The sequence below is a fragment of the Chaetodon trifascialis genome, chromosome 2, assembly GCF_039877785.1.
Source record: "Chaetodon trifascialis isolate fChaTrf1 chromosome 2, fChaTrf1.hap1, whole genome shotgun sequence".
Lineage (NCBI taxonomy): Eukaryota > Metazoa > Chordata > Actinopteri > Chaetodontiformes > Chaetodontidae > Chaetodon > Chaetodon trifascialis.
Genome location: NC_092057.1, coordinates 3,914,202 through 3,938,233, shown reverse-complemented (window position 1 = coordinate 3,938,233; position 24,032 = coordinate 3,914,202). Strand labels below are relative to the sequence as shown.

At 43.9% G+C, this 24,032-nt stretch overlaps 1 protein-coding gene across 12 annotated transcripts in view; it reads left to right on the top strand.

The window, feature by feature from the left end:
* Positions 1 to 24,032, top strand: part of fat1a (FAT atypical cadherin 1a) — a 76,087-nt gene that overhangs the window by 36,133 nt on the left and 15,922 nt on the right. For 10 of the 12 annotated variants that reach the window (XR_011603458.1, XR_011603460.1, XR_011603457.1 and 7 more), the window contains exons 6-16: positions 833 to 1,049; positions 1,994 to 2,062; positions 2,601 to 2,740; positions 10,162 to 10,437; positions 10,675 to 10,885; positions 11,512 to 15,585; positions 16,473 to 16,669; positions 16,801 to 16,954; positions 18,201 to 18,434; positions 22,561 to 22,947; positions 23,805 to 24,019. Coding sequence is in view for 8 of the 12 variants with exons in the window: in XM_070990171.1 (XP_070846272.1) it covers positions 833 to 1,049; positions 1,994 to 2,062; positions 2,601 to 2,740; positions 10,162 to 10,437; positions 10,675 to 10,885; positions 11,512 to 15,585; positions 16,473 to 16,669; positions 16,801 to 16,954; positions 18,201 to 18,434; positions 22,561 to 22,947; positions 23,805 to 24,019 (6,174 nt within the window). In the remaining 4 variants the exon portion in view is untranslated. The remainder of the gene's footprint in view (positions 1 to 832; positions 1,050 to 1,993; positions 2,063 to 2,600; positions 2,741 to 10,161; positions 10,438 to 10,674; positions 10,886 to 11,511; positions 15,586 to 16,472; positions 16,670 to 16,800; positions 16,955 to 18,200; positions 18,435 to 22,560; positions 22,948 to 23,804; positions 24,020 to 24,032) is intronic. The other 2 variants (XM_070990198.1, XM_070990188.1) reach the window with 1 other exon arrangement.

Sequence of the window (24,032 nt, the reverse complement as noted above, 5' to 3'; positions counted from 1 at the left end):
TCAGGAACACTTCATAAATCGTTGCTGTACAGTTGGAATCAGGGCTGTACTTAAGATTTGAAGGAGCTAACTGTTACAGGATGCACAGTATGTTTGCTTTAATACCACGGTGCTGGTCATGAAGAGCTAAGTTTGTCAGCCATCGATGTGACACATCTCTCTGGCCGTCAAAGTGTACAGCTCTTGACATTTTCTGCTCATCGCGGCAGCTGTTTTTGCAGAGTACCATAGAATCGCAGGGAAAGAAATGTGTTCCAATGTGTGAAAATGAATATCTGTCAATCTTCCACCTGTGAGACAAACATCATTAATTCACCTCTAGTTTAGTCATTGCACTTGGCTGTCGAGACTGTGGTGATACTTCTCACTCTTCTTTTTTGGTTTAAACTGATTTCCACTCAGATTTTACGTCCCCACACACCCGAAGTCGTGTTTCCTGCTGCAAGAAGAAACTACTCACCACAGTTTACAGTAATTGAAGTCCACACAAAAGGTTGAATCACAAAAGAATTCCACACAAAGGCTGTTTTGTCACTGCGAATACAAGCTTCGCCATGTGGACAGCTCGGAAAAGCTTTTACTGTTGAGACACATTCTGTGGATTTGTGCATCAAATCAGCGGCTGTAACCAAAGTCTGTTGGCACTGTGTGGAAAATGTAATATATTTGCTGGTGTGTTTTATCTGTTAGCATTAACTAACCAAACTTTCTTGTATGTACTTCTGAGGAGTCTCAGGCAGAGGATACACCAGAGAGCTGTGCAGAAACTCATTTGCAGCAAAAAGTTGCATAACACTGAGTAACACAGCCGTTCATTCTCTGCCTCTCTCAGATAAAAGCCGTCGACAACGGACGCCCCCAGAAATCCTCCACTTGTCGCCTGCATATCGAGTGGATTCCCAAACCGGAGCTGCCGGCCGATGCGGCCCCTCTGCTCTTTGAGGAGTCCCCCTTCACCTTCTCTGTCATGGAGAGCGACCCTGTGGCGCACATGGTGGGCGTCGTCGCCACCGAATCCTCTGATGTTCCCGTGTGGTTTGAAATCACAGGTACGCCTCCTTCCCAAGCGTCTCAGTTGTTGTGCGTGTGCATGCGTACTCTAGAAATGCTCAATGTCATAGAAATGCTTTGTAGATTTAGCACTAACTATAGTGTTTGTGTGTGATATGTCTGTGAAATACGGACATAGAGTAAAAAATTCTAATGTAACAGTAATGTTCTGTAGTATACTGAGAGTTTGTCATATTAGACGGCATGTCAGTGAGAAGTCAGCCATGTTAGCTGCCTCACTAAGCTAATACACTGTACCTCCACACAGTATTTAGTTACAATTTACAATTATTTTGCCATATGTAGAAATATTGTGTCATAGAAATATATAATGTGAAAACAGAAAATGAAATCGTTGCAGAGTTAGCTAAAAGCAGGAGAGCTAGCAGAAACGAAAGCCACGGCTAGCCTAAGCTAAAGCTAAAGCTAACTTACAAACTAATTTTTCCCTGGCTATATTCTCCAAATTAACCATTTTGATGAACCGATATCTTGATAATTGATAACCCTCTGAAGATAGCTAGCTTAGCTTACCTGGTCTGAATTCTGCCTCTGCAGAAAAAGTTTTGATAACAGAATTTAATCGTAACTTTGAGTAAATATTGATACTTTTCTTAGCTTTCGCATGTGAGCCAATTTAAACGTTGCATATTTCTTTACAATTTTAATTGCCAGCTCTTTTTTAAAGCGTTGACGCTTAATCTGCAGTTTCTTGAATGTGTCTTTCTTTCATACTTATGATCAGCACTGCATGCATGAGAGGACTTAAATTGACTGCCTTCAAATATGCTCGCCTCCTCTGCCTTCCTCCCAGCCTGTCCTCCCTCTAATCAATGTCCGACTGACACGTCTCTTTTCTCCTCTCTCTCTCTCTCTCTCTCTGTGCTCTGCTTCGGCTTTCCTCTTTTCTCTGGAATGTTCTGTTTGGTTGGATTTTTGCAAGACGGCATAGAGGATGCTGAGATGTTTTACATCCTTCAGATGGCTTGTGACCACAACTGTACAGCAGAAGGTAGCTGCTGGGATCTCCTAATAGGCTGTGCTGTATTAAGAGATCATCCCACACTGTGTGTTGCTGCTTCCTGTTGGCTGTGGTTGAATGGTGTTGTGCCACTGGATTGATGCTGTGCCACATTTTCCCCTTAAACCTGTGACCTGATTAAGAGTCTCAAGAGAAGCAGGAGACCCCCCTCTCCTCTCCTTTAACTAGAGCTCCATTTTATTTCCACTGTTTTGTGGTTTATCCATGACAGTTAAACATCTTGTTGTCCAGTATATAAAAGAGTGTGTTGTTATACATTCATCACTTTGTATTCATGTCCCAATGTGTGTTAGGGTTAATGTTAACGCTGACAGTAAATTTCATCAGCATTAGTGTATCTTTTCATTATGTATGACATCAGCACAGCAGAAAATTGATGTTTGTGTGTCCATCTCAGCGCCTCCATTTCATGTTTGTGTAACCTTGCTACATGCGGACAGCCAAGCAATGATCTGCCACTAATCTTTTGTCCTTTCTCGCTGTTTGTACGAAAAAAAAAAATCCACAGGTGGTAATTATGACAGCCGCTTTGACGTGGGCAAGGCCAGCGGAACCTTGATTGTAGCACGGCCCCTGGACGCAGAGCAGAAATCAAATTACAACCTGACGGTGGAAGCCACAGATGGGACACGAACTGTCAGCACCCAGGTAATTGAAACACTAATGAAACAGTTGGAAGCTGATGAGGCAGTTGTCATGGTTCTATTTGTCTCGTGTGAGAAATAGTGGGAGCGAAGGGACGGCCGATGAGTGAAGCTGCGGCCAAACTGTCCTGTTTGATGGCATACGTTTATGTTCTGATGCTGTCGTTGAGCTCAGCTGGCCTGGCAGAGAGACAGAGTGTAGGTTTGAATCTCATTACATCCCCACACCACCTGACCTCTGTTCATATAAAGCTGCCTTGGAAAAAATGAACAGATAACACAAACAATATGAGATCTGATGTAATAAGGCTGTTTCACTGCTAGATTTACTGTCGCACTTTAGCTTTAATAAGATGGATATTTTGAAAATATGCTTCTTCTATTCAATATACGGCTCCTGTATTACCAGCAGCTGATTAGCTTAGCGTAAAGCCTGGAAACGGCGAAGCCTCGCTCTGCTGAAAGCAACAAATCTGCCTACCTGCGACTCTGAAGCTCACCGATTAACACTTTAAATTTCATTTGTTTAATTCATGCAAAAACAAAGTGTAAAAATGACATTTTAAATGAGTTTTCAATGACTGTGCAGAACTATTTCTTCGCCCTTAGTCAGAGCCAGACTAGCTTCATGCTAAGCTAAACCAACCGCCTCCATCTAGATTCATATTTACCGCAGAGACACGAGGGTGCCATCAATCTTCTCATCTAATGACTCTAAGAAAGTGAAAAGCTGTGCTCCCCAAAATGTCAAATTGACGTCGAGCTTCCTTTGACTTAACTGGAATGTTCGTTTGTGAATGGAGGCGGTTTTCCGGCCATGATATGGGTCGCCATTGTTCCCCCTCCTCTGTTCTCTGCCATCTCAGTTGAGCGTTGAAGCGAAGGAATCTTCCATTGTCTCACTCCTGACGCGGGCTGCTGTGATGATAGTCTAGCCAGAGGTTTTTTTTAAAGTGTACATTCTTGAGCCCCCTCCCTCTGCTTCGTCTCTCTGAACCCGTGAACCTTCTCTTACTTTTCTCGGAGACGAACAGCTGGCCTTGGTCTTGTCTGAATTGACTCAAAATAACCAGATATATAGCACTCATAGTCCATGTATACAAGCACAGTCCTGAAAAGATGCTTTTATACAGAGAGAAAATCAATAAAATGTTATTAGATCTTGTAAACCATATGACCCTATTGGAGCCATTTTGATGAAAGATGAAACTAAAATTGCTTCCAAAAACCTTCAAAAGCAGTTACAGACTTTTATTTCAGTGTATTAATATGCTGATTTATTCCTGCTTGGATGTGTCTTGCTCCCCAGCTGATACCAAAGCTGAACTGCCATGATAAAAGCTGTTAGCATGCAAGTTGTCTTTGGTTTTTTGTTCACATGGTCATGCCTTGTCCATGAGATTTTGAACGTTTTTACATGATAGTTTGGGTCATATGGGATGGTGGCATTCAAAATGTTTTGTCCTTTGTCCTCAAAGGGGAGCTTCAGAGAACTGAAGCTGGAGAAGAATCTATTTGTTGTCACTCCGTATGAATAAAGCCTTTCATCATCTGGCTGCTGTGCTCCGCTGAGCCTTGGATGAAGCGCCGCCTTCACTGGCATTTCGCAGCTCATCCGAGGAAGCAGCACGTCCTTTCGTTTAGCGCAGAACCTTAAAAACAGCCACAGAGTGCCGATTTTCTCAGCCACGATTTTCTCTCCCCGTAAAGCACTTTTTAAAAAAAAAAAAAGCCCTGGAAACAGACACTTATTTGAAAGCACCTCAGCAATATTGCATGCAGTGACATTTTAAGTTAAATTAATCACATTCAAAGGTTAACCTATTCAGAAGGTCTGATTCTCAGTGGGACTGACTGTACGAGCAATCCTCTGACATTACAGGAAGTGGTTTCATTTTAAAATACAGGGGGGGCTTCAAAACTTAACTTTCGTTTTGTTTATTCCACAGAAAAGCAATGCAATTACATCAAATGCAGTGGTAAATTTTAATAACACTAAAACATCAAGCCTGCATGACGTGACATATTTTTGAACTTGCACTTCATCAGTCTGTTGTGTGTTTTGGTATCTTTGGCAGTAATTGCCAATATCCTCAGGACGTATCAAACTTTATACACTACCTCAGATTCCCCTTGTGGGATCTGACAGTGTGATTATCAGCTTTATGAATTCCATCTCTACAAGCTGTCGCAGCTCAACTCAACCATCACTTCACATAAGAACACGGGTCTAAGAATAATCACTTGTACTGTATATCAGATGAAGGAAACCAGCGCGCTCTTTCTCACTGCCTTGCATGTTTTTGAACATATTATTAGATCTGTGACTGATGCGCTCTCTTGCACGTGAGTAATGTGTAAGACACAGTCCTGTAGAGGGAACAGATTTGCTGAATGTATTTCCTCCATAGGCCACACTGCGTTTCCACCACTCCAACTCTTCCTGTACAGTACTGCTATACCCGTGCTTTACCATACATACATGCATGTAACTAAATCTTAGATCTGCTCTGCGTCCTCACCGCAGACAGCAGGCAGGGTTGTCTCCAGAGCTTCGGGGCTAACCTCCTTCGCTTTTACAGCAGTTGGGAAACAGCTTGAGAAGCTGCAGCATTTATTAGCTGACACACTGTAACCTGTACTGTACATATACTGCCAGATTGACAACTCACGGCTAACCTTTTCCTCTGCTCGCATTTACCTTCACTTTTCAACTACACACTCACAGCGCACACGCCTCTCATGTTCGTTCTTCTCTGTATTTGGCTGTTTATTACAACCAGGAAACAAGCTTTGTTTGAGAAAAGGCTGCAGGCAGAAAGACAGAACAGGGGACTGCAGCGTTTCTCACTCACAAGTCCCAGATCAGTGTGCTCGGTACCTCAGCAAAGGGGCAACAAGAAAACGTGTCGGCATGAACCGGCTCCATTAACCATCCACAACGTTTGACAGTGAAAACACAAAAATGTCCGCTCTAATGTCTGACAAACCGGGCTGAACTGAACTGGAGTGGAGTGCTTGGTGGAAATGTGGTTTATGTGATTTGTGCAGCTGTCTGGGAAGTGCTGGGAGCCAAATAGGTGATTGAAAGAGGCATCCGGTGATAAAATAGACAGTAGTAAATACCCACGTTTTGTTGGCTAGTAATAAATACATCCCTGAAAGTAAAGATGCATCACTATAATAAATTATGCTCCACAAAAACCTTTTGTTTAGAGCTCTAACGTGTACTTATCTCTATGGTTTTGTTGTTCTGAAGACCAGAATCCAGGTGAGAAAGAGCCATTTGTCTTCAGTGTAGTGTGTGGCCTTCATATTACCTGCATACACATGTGATATGTACATATTGTGTAGTGCCAGTTGAAAAGGGATCGCCTTGAATAGCAGCAACATACTGAGTGCCTCATGTTTCAGGAAAGCCATCTGAGTGTTTTGGCTACTAACTTGTTTATCCGATAACATCGTTCAGCCTTGACAGTATTGACTCTGTTAGAGGGGTTTTAACAAACCCTGTACAGTGAATGCATCTATTGCTGGGAAGTGGTTTTTGTTGCAGTGAGTGACTAATAGGGCTAAGATCTGGAAAAGGTTGTATCAGACACACCGACTTCCTCTTCAGGTAGGCTTACTCATTACCTTTTCAAGGCTGGCAGCCTTAGTTAATAATCAACCAGACTGTACAGCAGTAGGTTCAATCATTGAGCACTTGAATAAATATTAATCTGTAATTTTAGAAATAAAAGACAAGCGTTGAACAATCAATTTTCTCCGTCTCTGCAACATGAAAATAATCCAAGAGGAGTGAATTTCAGTGGGAAATCAAACTCAAAACAGTCTTTCATTGTTTGTTATTCAGCATGAAATTGTTTTCCTCGGGGACAGTATGTTGTTTACATTTTAAAACAAGTCACACAGAATTTCACCGCCAATTACATCTACCCGATCACACACATGCAGCGCACCTCGTGAAAGCTCAAAGTTGGACTTATCTATTCCTCAAATCAAAGTCATGTGGAAGCTGTGCTGCCAGACAGGCTGGCCTATTTTCTCTCTCCTTGGAATGTTTTTTCCCCTTTTTGTTATCTCTCTCTCTCTCTCTCTCTCTCTCTCTCTCTCTCTCTCTCTCTCTCTCTCTCTCTCTCTCTCTCTGATTTTCTTCCACCATTTTTTCAGAAAGCTCCACATTTATTGGCCAGGCATGCGGAGATGATGATTATTCTGTTTGGGTAGAATAAAGCGCAAACAAGAGCGGTGGATCTCTGTGGGTATTGGGCTGTGTTAATCCTGTTTTGGGAACATGTTGGAGTGCCCGGTGCCAGTGCCCTGCCTTTGCCCAGAACCTGCCACCTGGCAGGGGGGCTTCCTCTCCTACGCATTGCTCAGGAGGACAATGAGCACAATGAAAGCTCCCCCCGTGTCCTGTACTGGACGCAACGCAAAAGGTGTTTCGTTTCCTTTGTGGTCTCTTAAGCACGCTTTTGTTTTTGAATGTCTGTTTTATTTTCAAATGACGGTGTCAAACTGTGAGCTGAAAATTGAAAATGATTTTAAATCCAACATTCTTGCGACTCCGGTGGCGATCCCAGTCTGACGCTCACAGTCTGTGGGAGGTCTGTGGGAAACAGTCGGCCTTTCTGCCGCACGCTTTCCATTTGACCATTGTAGTTTCTCGGAGATCAGCTGATGTAGACAAGGGCTGCCGCATTCTAGCTTGGGCACCTCATAGCCAGGGGCTGCGCCAGCAAGGCAGCCTCGGCATGCAGCCCAGCCTCCCTTCCCCCCATCTCTAGCTATATGACATCCTCCCTTGGCCGTGTAGAAGTACCTCAAGCTGTTCTGCTCACAATCTGTTCCTGGTCTCCTGTTTCTCATGTTATCCGCGTCCACATTACAAAGACTCTCTTTATGTCTCACTTGAAGGTTCACTGTATTCACTCATATGTTTGCTTGTGTTCAGTATCAAACCTGACTCTTGTATCTTTGTTTCTTTTCATTCTTTGTTGTTGTTTGCATAGTATTTTCAGCCACATTTTTTGTTTGTGTGCTTCTTTCGTTCCCAACCACAACCCGTGTTTTCTAAATTTGACCATTTCCCTTAGATTTCTTTGGTTTTTCGCTGTCACCTCTCCGTCTTCCTCTCATCTCACCCTCACAGCACTTTTTTTTCTTTATTATCTCCATCTGTCAGTGTCTGTGTCTCAGTTCCAATCTTGTTCCTCTCCAGCATTCCCAGAGGAAGCCATATACAAAGACTACAGAGTTTTCTTCCATACCAACATTTCTGCTGCAGTCAGGCTGTATCGTGCTGTTTTGTGATGTTTGGGGGGCAGAGTTCCTTTGAAGTGTTGTAGAGCCTCCTTGAAAAGGGAAAGGCAAGTTTGTGCGCATGTGGGGGATGTGGGGGGGATTGAATAGCCTTTTGTGTGCTTTCTAAGCCACATGAAATAGTACATCGTGCATAGATGTGGATACTACTGACCAGGTTCCATTCCTTTCAGCTTCTTGACAGCACTATCAGCTCTCGCCACCTTACTCACTATTCACGAGGAGCGTTATCTGACGCTGGCCAGATTGAGACACATTGGACTGCCTCTTTGTGTGTGGAAATGCGCATTTTGTGAGCATGTGTATACGTGCTTGCATGCATCTGTGTGTGTAAAAAGTGGATTGTGAGACATCAGGGATCTGGTGCTATATGATGTCTGGCATGACATGAGAAGACATGTTTGGAATGAGATAGATTGTCAGCCCGCAGAGGGTTCAGCATGCACGAGAGGCTCAATTTCACACACTTTGTCAGGGTTAACATGTGATTATAAAGTTGTATTTATTGAACATTACGCCTCCTGATTAGCAGGTGACATGGGTCGCTCATGACACATGACTTATGGCAAACAGCCAGCGCACAGCACTGACAGACAGCATGCATCCCAACGCTCCCCCTGCAAGATGACATCTGTGAGCCTCAGCAGCGTTGCCAGCATCACAGCACACAGCAGATTGTAAATGTTATCAGTGCTGTCAGGTTGAGTCTATATTTGTCTCTGATATAGGCTCACAGTGCTCAGCAAACAGCATTATGACAAAAAAAACAACAGCAGGCAGTTGTGTCGACCAGAGATCTGACAAATCCTGGTCAGTTAGTGAGCTCTCTACTGGTGAGCTTTTGCAACCATCGTCCCCTTCACTGTTCCTGCACCGAGCAGCTCGGCCTTGTCTGTTTCCTTATGGGACATCACCCCCTTGTGTTTGGTATGCAGGTGTCTAATCTGGGCTGATCCCTTTGTTCCCCATGTTTGGCAACGGTAGAAGCCCCTCGCTGGTCTGGGAAGCAGAGATGGCATTCCAGCAGCTCTCCATAATCCTCTGTCGGAAGTCCAGTAGACGAGTGGCTGGTGTTGATAAAACATGCTCCCAGTGGAATTTTACAGTTTGGGGATGTTGTCTTTGTAGTGTGCTGGGGAAAAAAAAACACAGTGACTGCACTTTTTGCTGGACAAAGTAGAAAGCACATACGTGTAGAAATTTGTTTTGTGGATTTGAGTCTGAACAAGTTGTTGCAGAATATTTCATCTGCGAAACAGTAACATTAAAACATGTTTAACCAGACTGAAAGTTCTATTACTTTTGGACGTGTTATATATTATTAATATCACTGGATCGACAGCTCGCTGTCACATAGTTGATGACTCATGTACTCTGAATTGAATCGCCTGCTCATGTGTGTCATTTAGATGCATTGTGAGTATTCAGCATTGATTTCTTGTTTAGCTACATCAAGTGGCCGTTCAGTTAAAATATTGCTTTTGCCATCATATGTATCGATCTGGTCTATGCCTACGCAAGGCTGCTTATTACTGAAGAGCATGGGGAAAGGACATGAAAAGTTTATAGTGTGTGTGTGCGTGAGTGTGTGTGAGTGCGGGCGTGTGCGTGTGTGGATGAGAGAGGAGTACAAATAAAGTGACTATTTGAGTGTACTGAACTATTTTTGTACCACTGTAGATGTCTTATTTTTAGTGATTCACTGGCACATTCATTGCTTGCTGATCGCTACTCTGTTTTAAACCATTAAGAAAATTTGCAAATTTACACTAGTATTCTGGTAATTATTAGGTTTGTAGAGTACGAAAGTTTGTGTGTTTACATGTGTAAACCTAAAACTAACTAAAACTAAACTGAAGCCAGGTTGGGGACAACTGCTTTAGCTACCCTCTTCATGCTTTTTACCAAATAAATGTTCAACATTGGATTTATTTTGACTGATTCGACTAATTCCAGTTAGCCTCTGTGACATAGCAGTCCTCAGAACACACTTAGAAAATTAGAAAAGGTTCAGAAAATAGTTTTCTTCACAACAACTGTTAAAAATGAATGTTCTCCACAATTTCTCTTCTCTTCTCTTCTTCTCAATTTCTCTTACAGGTGCTCATCCGTGTCATTGACACCAACAATCACCGGCCACAGTTCTCTCAGAAGTGGTATGAGGTGAACGTCTCTGAAGACAAACCAGCAGGGACTGAGGTCTTGCAGATCAGCGCTGTGGACAGAGACGAGAAGAATAAACTGACCTTTACGCTCCTGAGCAGCACTGATCCCTTCAGCCTGAGGAAGTTCAGACTCGACCCAGGCACAGGGACACTGTTCACCGCCGAGCGCCTGGATCATGAGACTATGCATCGCCATGTCCTGACCATCATGGTATGAAACAATGAACATTTACAGTTAACCAACAGCTGGATTAGTTTATTAGTTTATTTTGCAATTATTTGTGTCATTATTAAGTTAAACATCCTTGAAATTAAGACAAGCTTCACCTCTTTATTATGTTACTATTCAGGAATTAAATTTCCCTTGAGGGTTCTCACACACTCGCCTGTCTCTGCCTCCCCCCCCCCCCCCCCCCCCCCCCCCCCCCCGTCTCCCTGTCTCTTCTAGGTTCGAGACCAGGACATCCCAGTGAAGAGGAATCTTGTGCGTGTCATTGTCAATGTGGCTGACACCAATGACAATGCGCCCTGGTTTATAGGCACCCCGTACTCTGCCCGTGTGTTTGAATCTGCAGCTGTAGGCTCGGCCGTGCTCCACGTCACAGCTCTTGACAAAGACAAGGGCCATAACGCAGAGGTTGTCTACAGCATCGAATCGGGTAAATGCTCACAAGGTTGCAGAATTTTCCTCGTTTTTTTTTTCTCATTGTAGAAAGCCTTCGTTGTAAAATGATGCAAATGAAATCAGCTTGTAAAAATGTATGAGTCATCTTGAGTCCTGCGGCCCACTGGATCTTGATCATGAATGGAATACTTTGCAAAGAGTAGGAGAATATTGAAGACTTTGTCCAGAGGATGTCCAGATACGTGGGAGATGGGCAGATCCCCCCTCAGAATTTCCCACGATGGTTTTCTCCTACAATAGGCTGTTATATGCGATCAAGAAACACGCAGCTATGAGCTCTCTGCTTGAATACATGCATATTTGGAATAATTGGGATGACTTAATATAATTGGATTGTCGCTTGCTTTGCTTTCAGTCAGACTGAGAGCTTAGCATGACTTGCTTGGAAAGGACAGATGCATTCCTGACCAGCTAATGTTGAAGGGGAATAACATTGGTTTTTCAAAGGCTTATCAACCTCATCTTCCTGATACAACATGTAGCAAAGTGTTTTTTTGTTTTTCTTGTGTTAACATATACATTTTGCATGCAGTGCCAGGCACATGCAACAGGTCAAAATGAAAAACATTATATAATTCTTTTGTCTTTTCTTTCTTACAGGAAACTTTGCAAACTCCTTTGCCATCGACCCTGTTCTTGGGACAATCACGGTAGCCAAAGAGCTTGATCGGAGCAGCAAGAGCCTGTTTGAACTCACTGTTAAGGCGTCTGACAAAGGAATATCTCCACTGTCGACCACAGCCACTGTACACATTGTGGTCACCGTTTCTGACAATGCAGCCCCCAGATTCACTGATAAAGAGTTCTCTGCAGAAATCAGTGAATCAGCCCATCCCGGAAGTTTTGTCAGCTTGGTCACAGCCGTCAGCCAGTCGTCTGTTTTCTATCAAATAAAAAGTGGCAACATAAACAATGCATTCGATATAAACCCAAACTCAGGAGTGGTGGTGACCCAGAAAGCTTTAGATTATGAGACCGTCTCTCAATACGTGCTCATCATACAGGGCACAAACATGGCGGGACTTGCCAGCAACACGACACTTCTGATTCATCTGAAGGATGAAAATGACAACGCTCCAGTCTTTCTCCAGAGGGAATTCAGAGGAGTGATCAGCGAGTCAGCCCCTGTCAACAGTGTTGTTCTGACCCATGAAAACACCCCTTTTGTCATTCGGGCCTCTGATGCCGACTGTGACCAGAATGCCATGCTCATCTATCAAATTGTCGAGCCTTTTGCACATAACTATTTCGCCATTGACTCAAGCACCGGGGCAATAAGAATCACAACAGCTCTGGATTATGAACAGAGGAGTGTTTTCCGCTTCACAGTCCAGGTCCATGATCTAGGAATGCCACGCCTGTTTGCGGAGACGGCGGCCAACGTGACCATTGAAGTAATTGATGTTAATGACTGTTCTCCAGTTTTTAGCCAAGAGCTCTACGAGACAGCCGTCATAGTGCCAACATACAAAGGAGTGGAAGTTATTAAGGTCAACGCTACAGACTCAGACTCTGGGCCTAACTCCAGACTTCTCTTCTCCATCTCCGAGGGAAATATTGGTGATAAATTTAAAATGGATCCAATTACAGGCATAATCTCTGTTCAGAATGTCACACAGCTCAGGAGCAGATATGAATTAAAGGTGAGGGTTTCGGATGGTAGATTTGCCACTGTTGCTACAGTAAAGATAAACGTGAAAGAAAACAAAGAGAGCAAGCTGAAATTTACCAGGGAGTCCTACAAAGCCTACGTCCAAGAAAACTCAGCTGAGAAGAAAACACTAGCGATCATTGCCGCTGTCGGTAGCCAGGTGAATGAGCCTTTGTTTTACAAAATTTTGAACCCTGACAGCAAGTTTGAAATCAGCCGAACATCTGGAGTAATCTCAACCACTGGGATTCCGTTTGATCGTGAAGCACAGGACACATTTGACATCGTTGTTGAGGTCACCAGAGAGGACAAATCTGAGGAAGGGGCTCATGTTCTAGTAACTGTGACAGTAGAAGATGTGAATGACAACAAACCCATGTTTGTCAACCTTCCCTATCATGCCCTGGTCCAGATGGATGCAGAGGAGGGCCAGGTCATCCGACAAGTGACCGCGGTGGACAAAGACATGGGCCCGAATGCAGATGTCCATTATCACCTGAAGGAACACCAGGAGCACTTTCAAATTAGCCCCGCTGGTGAAATCTCCCTTAAAAAGAAATTTGAGAAGGAGTCGCTTAACACAGACTTTGTCGTTGTTGTTGTAGCAGAGGATAATGGAGAGCCAGCACTTTCAGCAGAAGTACAGGTGCCAATAACAGTGGTGAACAAAGCAATGCCTGTGTTTGAGAAGGCTTTTTACAGCATTGAAATTCCTGAAAACATTCAGCTACACTCTCCTGTGCTTCACGTACAGGCCAATGATTCTGAAGGCCCTCGTATTGTGTACACAATCTCTGAGGGCGATCCTTTCAAACAGTTCTCAATTGATTTCAACACAGGTGTAATTCATGTCATCCAGCCTCTGGACTTTGAGACACATCCCGCCTACAAGTTAAATGTTCGAGCCACAGATTCTCTGACTGGAGCACACTCTGAAGTTTTTGTTGATATCATACTGGAAGATGTAAATGACAACGCCCCCGTGTTCCTGTCAAAGGCCTACTATGCCAATATTTCCGAGGCCTCTGTCATTGGCACATCCATTTTGCAAGTCGAGGCCAAAGATTCTGATACTGGTAATAACCAGGAAGTGTTCTTTCAGTTGGTTGAGGAAAAGGGAAAGAGTTCTGATTATTTCACTATCGACCGTGACACGGGAATATTATCTACGGCTCAAGTTCTTGATCATGAGGAGACCCAGCAGCACAAGTTGAGAGTCCGCGCTGTGGACGGAGGGGTTCCAGCCCTCTCAAGTGACGTCATTGTGACGATAGACGTTACCGACCTGAACGACAACGCTCCAGTGTTTACAGAGCACACCTACAAGACTACTGTTAGTGAATTGGCCCCACGTGGACACTTCATCACCCAAGTCCAGGCATCTGATGCTGACAGCTCGGACTCAGATAACTTGGAGTTCTCCATTACATCCAGCAACGAGGATATGAACTTTTCCATTGACAAACACACAGGTGCCATTGTTATTTCCAATCACCGTAGGCCACACATGCAGCCTCTTTACAACCTCAATGTGTCGGTATCCGACGGCGTGTTCAGAAGCTCAGCCCTTGTCATGGTAACAGTTATTGGTGCCAACTTCCACAACCCCACCTTCTCTCAGGTGGACTATGTGGTAGAACTTGTTGAAAACTCACCTGTTGGTACTTTGGTAGCAGAAGCAAAAGCGACAGATGACGACGAAGGCATTTATGGGCAAATAACATACCAGATTGTCAATGATTTTGCAAAAGACAAATTCTCTGTCAATGAGAATGGAGAGATTTTCACTCTAGAGGTCCTTGATCGTGAGAACAACGCCGAGAAGGTTATTCCTATTTCTCTCATAGCTAAAGACGGCGGTGGAAAAGTCGGCTTTTGTATAGTCAATGTCATTCTCACGGATGTCAATGACAATGCCCCACAATTCAGGGCAGCAGAGTACAAAGCTACTATTGCATCAGATGTCCCAAGGGGAACCTCCGTTGTTAAAATTGCTGCTTCAGACATGGACGAGGGAAGCAATGCTGACATTGAGTATTCAATCGAAGCAGATGTTGAAAATGTGGAGGAAAACTTTGAAATCCACCCAACCTCTGGGGTCATTGTAACCAAAGAGAGCCTCATTGGGCTTGAAAACGAGCTCTATGCATTCTTTGTTAGGGTGAAGGATACTGGGAATCCACCCAAACATTCCGTTGTACAGGTTTACATAAGGATTGTTGCACCAGAGACCCCAATTCCCAAATTCACTGAAGCACATTACCGCTATACAATTGCTGAAGACCTTCCCATTGGCACAGAGATTGAAGTAATTCAGGCTGAGAGTGAACAACCAGTCGTTTACAGCCTGGTGAGGGGAGACACTCCCGAGAGCAATGAATACGAGGTGTTTGTTGTAGACAGAGACAGTGGAGCCTTGAAGCTTCAGAAGAGCCTCGACCACGAGACGACCAAATGGTACCAGCTGACTTTGCTTGCCCAAACCAAATATGAAAACTATGAGGTAGCGGCATCTGTAAATATCAACATCCAAGTGAAAGATCTGAATGACAACAAACCTGTCTTTGAGTCAGACCCTTATGAGGCTGTTGTTGTGGAAAACCTTCCCAGTGGAACTCAAGTGATCCAAGTCAAAGCCAATGACCAGGACTCTGGAACCAACGGCCATGTTGTTTACAGCCTGGACCCCAAGCAGAACTCGCAGGAGATCTCTGAGCTGTTTGCTGTTAATAGTGAAACTGGATGGGTGACCACCTTGAAAGAGCTGGACCGCGAAAAGATGGACAAATACACAATCGCTGTCCAAGCCACAGACCAAGGCGATAAAGTCCAGCACGTCACTGGTACCAAAGTGGAGGTAACAGTTGCCGATGTGAACGACAACCCGCCCCGCTTCACTGCAGAGATCTACAAAGGCACCGTCAGCGAGGACGACCCTCCTCCCAGCGGGGTGATCGCTATTCTCAGCACCACAGATGATGATTCTGAGGACATCAATAAACAAGTGAACTACTTCATCACAGGTGGGCGTTTATTATTTTGCCAAACAGATAATTGGTACGCCCAGAGAGTTAACTCCCTATTCCTTTGTGTAACAGTTTTTCATAAACAGAGCTTAGAGGGGATTATCCGTTTATGCCACTTAATATGATGATAATATCTCATCTTTGAAACATTACACAGTCCTATTATCTGCTAGGAGTGTGAGTTATCACCTAATCTGCTGAAGCTCAAGGCAAATATTTAGGTCATCAAAATACAGAAATGTATAATTATCTAAGTATGCTTTGAAATTGAGTGGGAAAAATATTTCCTCTGGTGCTAATTAGCAAGCATGAATAACTCTGCCAGGTCTGGAAACATCATGAGGAATCAGAAACCAGCACTATCATTACTTCATGTCCATTTTTTGTAGTTTCTTCAGTTGCAGGATTGCTTGTGTACCAAACATATTCATTTGAGTGAGGATTTGCTTTGTGAAGTACTGATGAATAATTACAACTCTGATTCCCAAAAAGCCTAAATAAAAACACAATGCAATCATCTGCAAACAAACTGTGTTTACTGACAACAGTTTTACAAAGAGTTCTCGAGCACTTGTAATAATATCCTACAATCATGTGTTGACAAAGCGGTGAACCTCGCTTGTGAACAGCTGAGCCTTTCCAGGATGCCCAATCACGATACTATCACCTGTTACCAGTGAAAGGATTATCACAACAAGGTTTATTTTTGTTTTCCACAGCATCCCAGCTTTTGTGGAATCTGGATTGTAATTGATATTTAGCTGAATGTAGTTTAATAACCAGGACAGATACTTATCCTTGTGTCTTTTTAGTGGCTTCCTGCCTTGCTGCTTCTGAGTTTCTGATCATTCTGAAGTGGTATATTTCTCTGTAACACCAAACAGGAGGGGACCCACTCGGCCAATTTGCCATCGAACACATTCAGAATGAGTGGAAGGTCTCTGTCAGAAAACCTTTGGACCGTGAAGAGAAGGACAATTATCTTCTGAACATTACTGCCAGTGATGGCATCTTCACTGCCAAAGCCACCGTGGAGGTCAAGGTGCTGGATGCCAATGACAACAGCCCCGTATGCGAAAAGGTAAAGTCACCTTTTATTCTCGACTCTGATGTAATTTCAGCACTATCAGTTTGTCGTGCCCTTTTTTTACCTGGTAGTCACTTTGATTTCTTTCCCTCTTCCATTTTCCTGTCATTCAATCCGCACTTCAGTCCCTGTACAGTGAGAACGTCCCGGAGGACTCCCCTGCCGGCAGGCTCATCTTGCAGGTCTCTGCCACAGATGCTGACATCCGCTCAAACGCCCAAATCTCTTACGAGCTGCAGGGAGTTGGATCTGAATTGTTCGTCATTGACTCTGATACAGGTGTGTATCTGCGTGTGAACAGGAATGGATACAAATGCTCATGTGTGTGAAGATGTGTGCAATGTAAAATAAAGATGCACTTAATATTTATATGTTTGATTATATATACATTGTGTTCCAGTTCTGTAGTAGGTTATTCTGAATATTTGGCAGCAGTATGTGGGACACTCATGTTCAAGTCTCTCATGAAACACTCTTGGCCTTTTGCTTCAAGCCACAGAATCAAAAAAGCGGCTCGGCATGACAGCAGTCTTGTATTTCTGTAGTTTCTGTGTGTGTGAATCATTATCGGCGATGAAGGAGGCGAGCATGTTTTCTTGTGCCCAGTTGTTATTTACTTATACATTTTTAAAAGAGCCGAGAACATTTCCCTGCAGCGAAACTGAAAGACCCGCAGTAGCGCTGAAACACAGAGCTGCACACTTACATTGAATATCTGTCTGCTATACTTCTCGCTTGCAAATAATTTCTTCTGGGAGATTCTCTTGAATCAGACATTCCATCTGGCTGCTAAGGATGAAAAAAGACAGAAGAAAAAACAAAGAAAAACGACAGTTGATCACCGCCAAACTGACTTTAAAATAAACGCAGAAGTAAAAGGAGTGAAAGTACAAAACAAACGAAGCCAGTAGATTTAAACAGCTAAACAGCACATCTGCTGCTGTATATAACACCTAAGCAATGGCACAATCCAGCCTTAATGTGCTGAGGGACTGACACCAAGGCAGACAGTGAGGCAACAAGACATCAAGCTTTCTTTTAGCAACCCTCAGTATTGTGTTACCAGCGCTGTTGGTATGGAGAGGGTGTGTTATTTCTTTTTTTTACTGCAGACAAGTAGGATTATTGCAGATGAGGACTGCCAAGAGGCTCTGGAGTTTTCCAGAGAGGTTGTGGTAATGCTGGCTGCCTCACATCCCAGGACACTTCCAAGCTGCATTTAGCTGCCAACTCTGATGGGTTCCTTCATCAGGCCGCTCTCTTTGCCATTTTCTCCCTCCTGTTGTGTTTCAGTTACTTATTTATTCCCCTCTTCTCTCTCTTGAAAGCCATTTGTTGTTTGGATGTCTTGCATTCGGTTAGTAGACAGAACAAAAGGTGGTACATGTTTGTCCTCATGTACATAAACTCAAGCTCCTGTCTGTCTGTAAACTGAATGTTTTTTTGTCTTATAAATAGCACATTGCGTGAGTGTGTGTCTTCAAGTTTATGTATTTTGCTCAAAATTGTTCTGTCTCACCTTCAGGGGAGTTGAAGACCTTACAGCCTCTGGACCGAGAGGAGCAAGACGAGCACAGGTTCAAAATGCGGGCGGTGGACGGAGGAGGGCGATACTGCGAGGCTGACATCCACATCACTGTGGAGGACGTCAACGACAACCTGCCACAGTTCTCATCCGATCCCTACACCATTACTGTCTTTGAGAACACAGAGATGGGCACATACGTGGCAAAGCTGCTGGCAAACGATATTGATGCTGGTGAGTTCACAGTGTACAGTGAGGAAAGTGAATCCATCATCTGTTATGATAGATTCACTTTCCTTCGTTCCAAAGTCTGTTCAGACCATTTACAGTGACTGAAGCTTAAAAACAACGCGTTTAACTTGAGACTCAGGTTATCAAAGCGATCATCGTCAAACAGCTGGTTAAAGAATCAGACAGCTGTGCTCCTTTTGTTTTAGCTTCCTGCTTCAGCTGAGTTTTATGTTATTTTGGAAAAGAAAAACATTATCCATGTAATTAAATACAGTGGAGTACCTGTGGACAGAGGAGTGGCTCAGATTTGAAGCCAGCGTTCATCCCACCCCCTGATTTACTGTCACTGCGCTTGTCAAGCTCTCCATTCTCACACATTATGCAGTTTACAGCGATAATGGGGGCAGATTTACCTCTCTAAATAGTTCACAGTGGTAAATAAAAGTAGGCTTAGCGACCTTCGATTTTGCTGCCTGAAATGACAACATATCATCTGTAGTCATCTAGCTAATTAAGCTAACGTTAGCTTTATGAGATGGTTGAAAGCACAGTCTCAATGCAGACTTTTTAATGTCTCCAGTTGGCTTGATTAAAATAAGAGCCCTGTTTAAAGGGTGTTAAATATGGATAAAAATGTCCGAAGGCCAAACAAAACTACACCACCTTTCAAACGTCAAATCCTGAGAATCCAGCCCCATTCTGGTACAGGCACTAAGCCATGATTGGTCAGTTGTAGTTCAGGGGAGGGGTTTAGTAATATTCAATTAAAGACACATTCAGATTATGAAACCTTTAGACTTGCATGCATTACATAGCTAGATATGGCCCTGTGAGCATCGGATGGAGTGTTTCCTGTTCTTTCAGTACAAGGTGCTGTTACGTTATTGCATCAGTGCAGTGAATGAATAATGAAATATTAAAACTATGTTTGAACTTTTGCTGAGCTAATAGACAGTTAAATGTGAGGCAAAAAGCTCACAAATGCCTGTGCATTAGTATGCTTAAAATGCAGTTCATGCCAAACAATGGCATTGCTTATGGTCACAATAAAAAACATCACTTGTTAATTAAGAATATACGTTTAAGAGGGTTTTTACTAGCGTCATGGTATAGTCTGCACATGCATTTTGAATGCTGGCTCACAATGCACCAGTTATTATCTTTCCTCCACGCAGCTAAATGGCAGGAGGGAGGGATAACAAATGTGGAATTTCATGAGTGATCAACCCCTCAAATTAAAAGCTCCATTACACTCTAATGAAATTCCTCTCTCTTCAAACTGAATTCTCAAAAGGGCTGATTGCAATTTTCCACGTGCCTGGTGCAAAGCCACAGGGCCACATATTTTATCTGACGCGTCTTCACCTCTCAGCAAGCACTGCCGTCCGCCGAGAGGCTCACATGTGGATGAGACTGAGAACTTAAACCATGCAGTTAAACAGTCATTTAAGCTCCTCACAACTTTATCCAGGAAGCCACTGGAGCTGCCGGTCCAGATTACACCTTTAGTTCAGTGGAGCATGACATTCTAGCTCCAAGAACCATTTTAGCCTGTTTCCCGTCATGGAATCAACGCCCTCTCTCTCCATTTGCCTTTTTCAGTCCCTGGTTTTGGCTGGACTGACAGCTTGACAGAATGAAAGGGATGCTAGAATTGGGTCCCTCGGAGTATAATGTTAAACGGTGAAAGGAAAGAGCTGCTATTAAGACACTTCTCCCCTGAGGCTTTGCTGGCACAAAATTTGCTTCAAATCTTGAATATCAAGGATAAGGGTACTTGAAGGAGAGGTGGAGTAAAAAAGGTGCTCCCTGCAGCTCAGCCAGCGGCTGTAATTATTTAGACTTACAGTGAGTGAAAGCAGAGGGGCATTTGATTAGTATTTCTCTCACGTGTGCGGGTATCGCACACATAGAGAAGTCCTTTCTTGTATCTGTCGTGTATTTTTTGATTTAGGTGCAAGCTTGAAGCGTAACCGGCAACTCCCAAGCAACATGTAGAGTGCATAAGAAAAAGCAGGCGTTGGAGCTTTGACCTAGTTCACTTCACTCAACTGTCTCTGCAGCCAACCATCAAAACGTGAAGCCTAATGTAACCCTCCTCCTAAGAGAAAAGACTTGCCTTATCCTCCATCGATATTTGACTGCATTTCTCTCGTTCTTGGCTCTGGCTGCTGTGTGCCACAGACTCTGTGATCCGCCTGCCCATTTGGCTGGAAGATGTTTGATACTTACCCACATTGCTTCTGCTCAGTTCAGCCTGCTGTTACAATCTCTGAAAGGCAGCAGTTATCAGTGTGGAATGGTTATGAACCAGACAGACAAACAGACCCAAACTGATGCCGTTGATCTTTGGCGAACTAAAGTTGTGCAAATACACATTCCTCCTCTGATTCTGCTTTGTCCTTTATCACTCTGCCTGGACCGAGTGTCTCTCTTTGCCCTCTTGGCTGTTGTTGTTTTCTCCATTCGATTTCTCGGGTTTCTCCAGTGTGGAGGAACATAATCATTTCTGCTTTGTCCACCTTGGTGCTTTGCCATGTTCATACAAGTTCATGACAGTCTTGCCTCTAGTACGGTAGAGAAAGATGTCTTAAAGTACCAGCTGTCCTGAAAATGAAATCTGCCTCTGTTGCTTTAAAGATCAGTGTGTAGTTAGCACATTTGCTAACATATTTTCATGAATAAAGGTGCTGTATAATATTGTCTATAATCTATGATATAACAGTTGCAACTAAGGAATATTTTCATCAGTTAATCTGTTGGGTTCTTGATTAATCACTTAATTGTTATTGTGTTTGATCAAAAAACTAGCAAGTGAGCAGCTTTGCTAACACAGCCCAACATCAAGCAAGTGCAACAATACACAACACAATTTAGCAAGCTGGCTAATAATACATACTAGTTAGGCATCTGTTTTGCGGCCTTTTATTTCCAAGGAAGATAAGCCATTCCCAGATTTACTTTTGTCTGGCCTCTTGCTCCGTCACAAAGGCTACTGAGCCCGGTTACACTGACGCTGCCTGGCTCTGGTGTCTACCCTGAAAAGCTCCTCCTGATGGTCCAAAGCTCCTGTGCAGTGCAGTCCAGGAAGCGTAAGCGAGCTGCACAGCTAGCTGAGCTAACGGCAGCAATTAGCGGTTCATTTAGGAATAAGTAAAGCTATTTGCCATCAGGAAGCTCTGAAAATCATCAGCCGGAGGACATCAGACGGACAACCTGAAAGTTTTTTCCATAAAATAAATGATCCAGTCTCGCCAAAATTAGTGACATAGTTGGTGGTGCGTGACGTAGTGACGGCGACCGAAATTACAAAGTGCAAGAACAGGTGTTGAGTTGCATTGAGTTGTGGAAATGAAAGAGGCACCATTCTCGTTATTACAAGAGCGATTTCGAAGCTGTTATTTTAAGGTGAAATAGCTACATAGTGTCGCTTTAAACATTCCATCCATGTGTTGAGCATATAATCGTAAACATAGCGCGTGAGGCAATGGAGCCAATCGAGATTCGGTACAATTCACTTTACCAGCATTAAGCAATTGTCTCAAGGATGATCGGACCAGATAAAAGTGATGGGAAACCATAAGCAGGGCTCCCTGTGGTAGTCTCTCCAGCACGATAATGAGATCCACAGAGGATGGGGGCACTTACCTGATAAATGGGAATATAATAGCGTATTCCAAATGGGGGCCACCTGCAGAAAGGCATTATGATTATCATTGTGATCTGTCTCTGTCTTGTTGCTGGGAGCGTCTTGCTCGTGGGAGGACATGAGTTATGAGGATGGCATGGATTAGACGTTTACAGGTGCTGTTTATCAGAGGCTGTGAGAAAGATGGATGTTTTAGAACGAGAATAGAGAATGACAATTTTATCTTTTAAGAATCAATACGTCAATATAAGAATCAATATGCTCGTCCGTGCCCTGTACTTAAAGCAGTATTTGTGTTGATGTGGCTGTCAATCCTATTAGTGAGAATAACATTTAACAGCTTACAGGCTGAGATGTAGGACAAGCAACATCAGCGGACAGATTGGGGGAGTGTGAAGTGAGAGGTATCACATCACTGCAAACAGGAATGAATGTCAGAACTACAAAAATCCTCGAGCTGTCTTTTGTCTGTCCTTCCAGGTCTTAACAGTGACATCCTCTACTCGTTGGTCGATTCCGCTGATGGATTTTTCTCAATTGACGAGCACACCGGCGTCATAAGCCTGGAGCGTCCCCTGGATCGCGAGGTGCAGTCGACGTACGAGCTGAAGGCCCGCGCCAGTGACCAGGGCTCCCCGCGCCTCTCCTCCCTGTGCCAGGTGGTGATCTCAGTCCTGGACATCAACGACAATCCGCCAGTGTTCGAGCACCGCGAATACACGGCAACCGTGTCGGAGGATGTGGCGGTGGGCACGCAGTTGCTCCGAGTGCAGGCAGCCAGCCGGGACATGGAGGCTAACGGGGAGATCTCCTACAGCATCATCAGTGGGAATGAGCACGGCATGTTCAGCGTGGACCCCCGCACTGGTATGTGTGTCTCTGTGTACTCTTCTTGACCATTTGTTTTTGACCATTACTAACGCTGAGGACCAATCTTTTTGCAAATGGGTTTTGTTAATATCTCGTAGGCACACGGGGAAGCACGTTGGGTAGCGTGCAAAGAAGCACAGCGATGCCGCAACAAACACAAGAAGTGTTTTATAAGCAAGGAAATACATTTATCGAGTTTGTTAGACTGCAGGGAAACACACAATAGAGATGATTATGTTTACAAAAAACACTTCACAGCACACCTTTAAACGCCAAGAGCCCACACAGTCTGTGTTCATGTCTCCATCACCGTGGCATCATGCTGCTGTGCCATGGGAACGAACGACGGCAGCATCACTAAGCAACCCCAGGCCTATGTGTTTTTACAAATGACATCATCTGCAAATAAAACTCAACGCAAACAACATTCAACCGTCACTGAATTTCCCTTGAATTTCAGAAACAGCACACTAGTTTGTCTCAGGCTGCAGTGTGATTGGCTGGCTGCAACACGACACCGAAAAAACAAATAGGACACTGTTCTGTTGTCTAGCTGCAAGCAGTAATCCAAGTTGAAGCAGCTGAGCCGAGCATAAAAGTTTTGAATTCCAGATGAGAGTCAATGACGGATGGCCGGTCGACTTCTGGTTTGTGGTGAATTTCAGCCAGTTGACAAAAGTTTTAACAGAAGCAGAAAAGGAATGACTTACAGCACTGCAAAAGAAATAACGAAGCACTGCGGTTTGTGGGTTTTTTCATGTTTAGATCGTTGTTTTGAAGTGTGAGCTGTTGTAACATGGCACCGGCTCCTCCTGCCTCCCTGACTCTTCTTTTTGATGTGTCTCCGTCCTCAGGTGACGTCTTTGTGATTGAGCCATTGGACTACGAGGTCTCCCATGAATACTACATCACCATCGAGGCTACAGACGGTGGCTCCCCGCCGCTCAGCGACATGGCCACCGTGAACATCAACCTGACTGATATCAATGACAACAGACCTTCCTTCAGCCAGGACGTCTACACGGCCGTCATCAGCGAGGACACCGAGCTGGGGAAGACTGTGATGGCGGTAAGGATATACA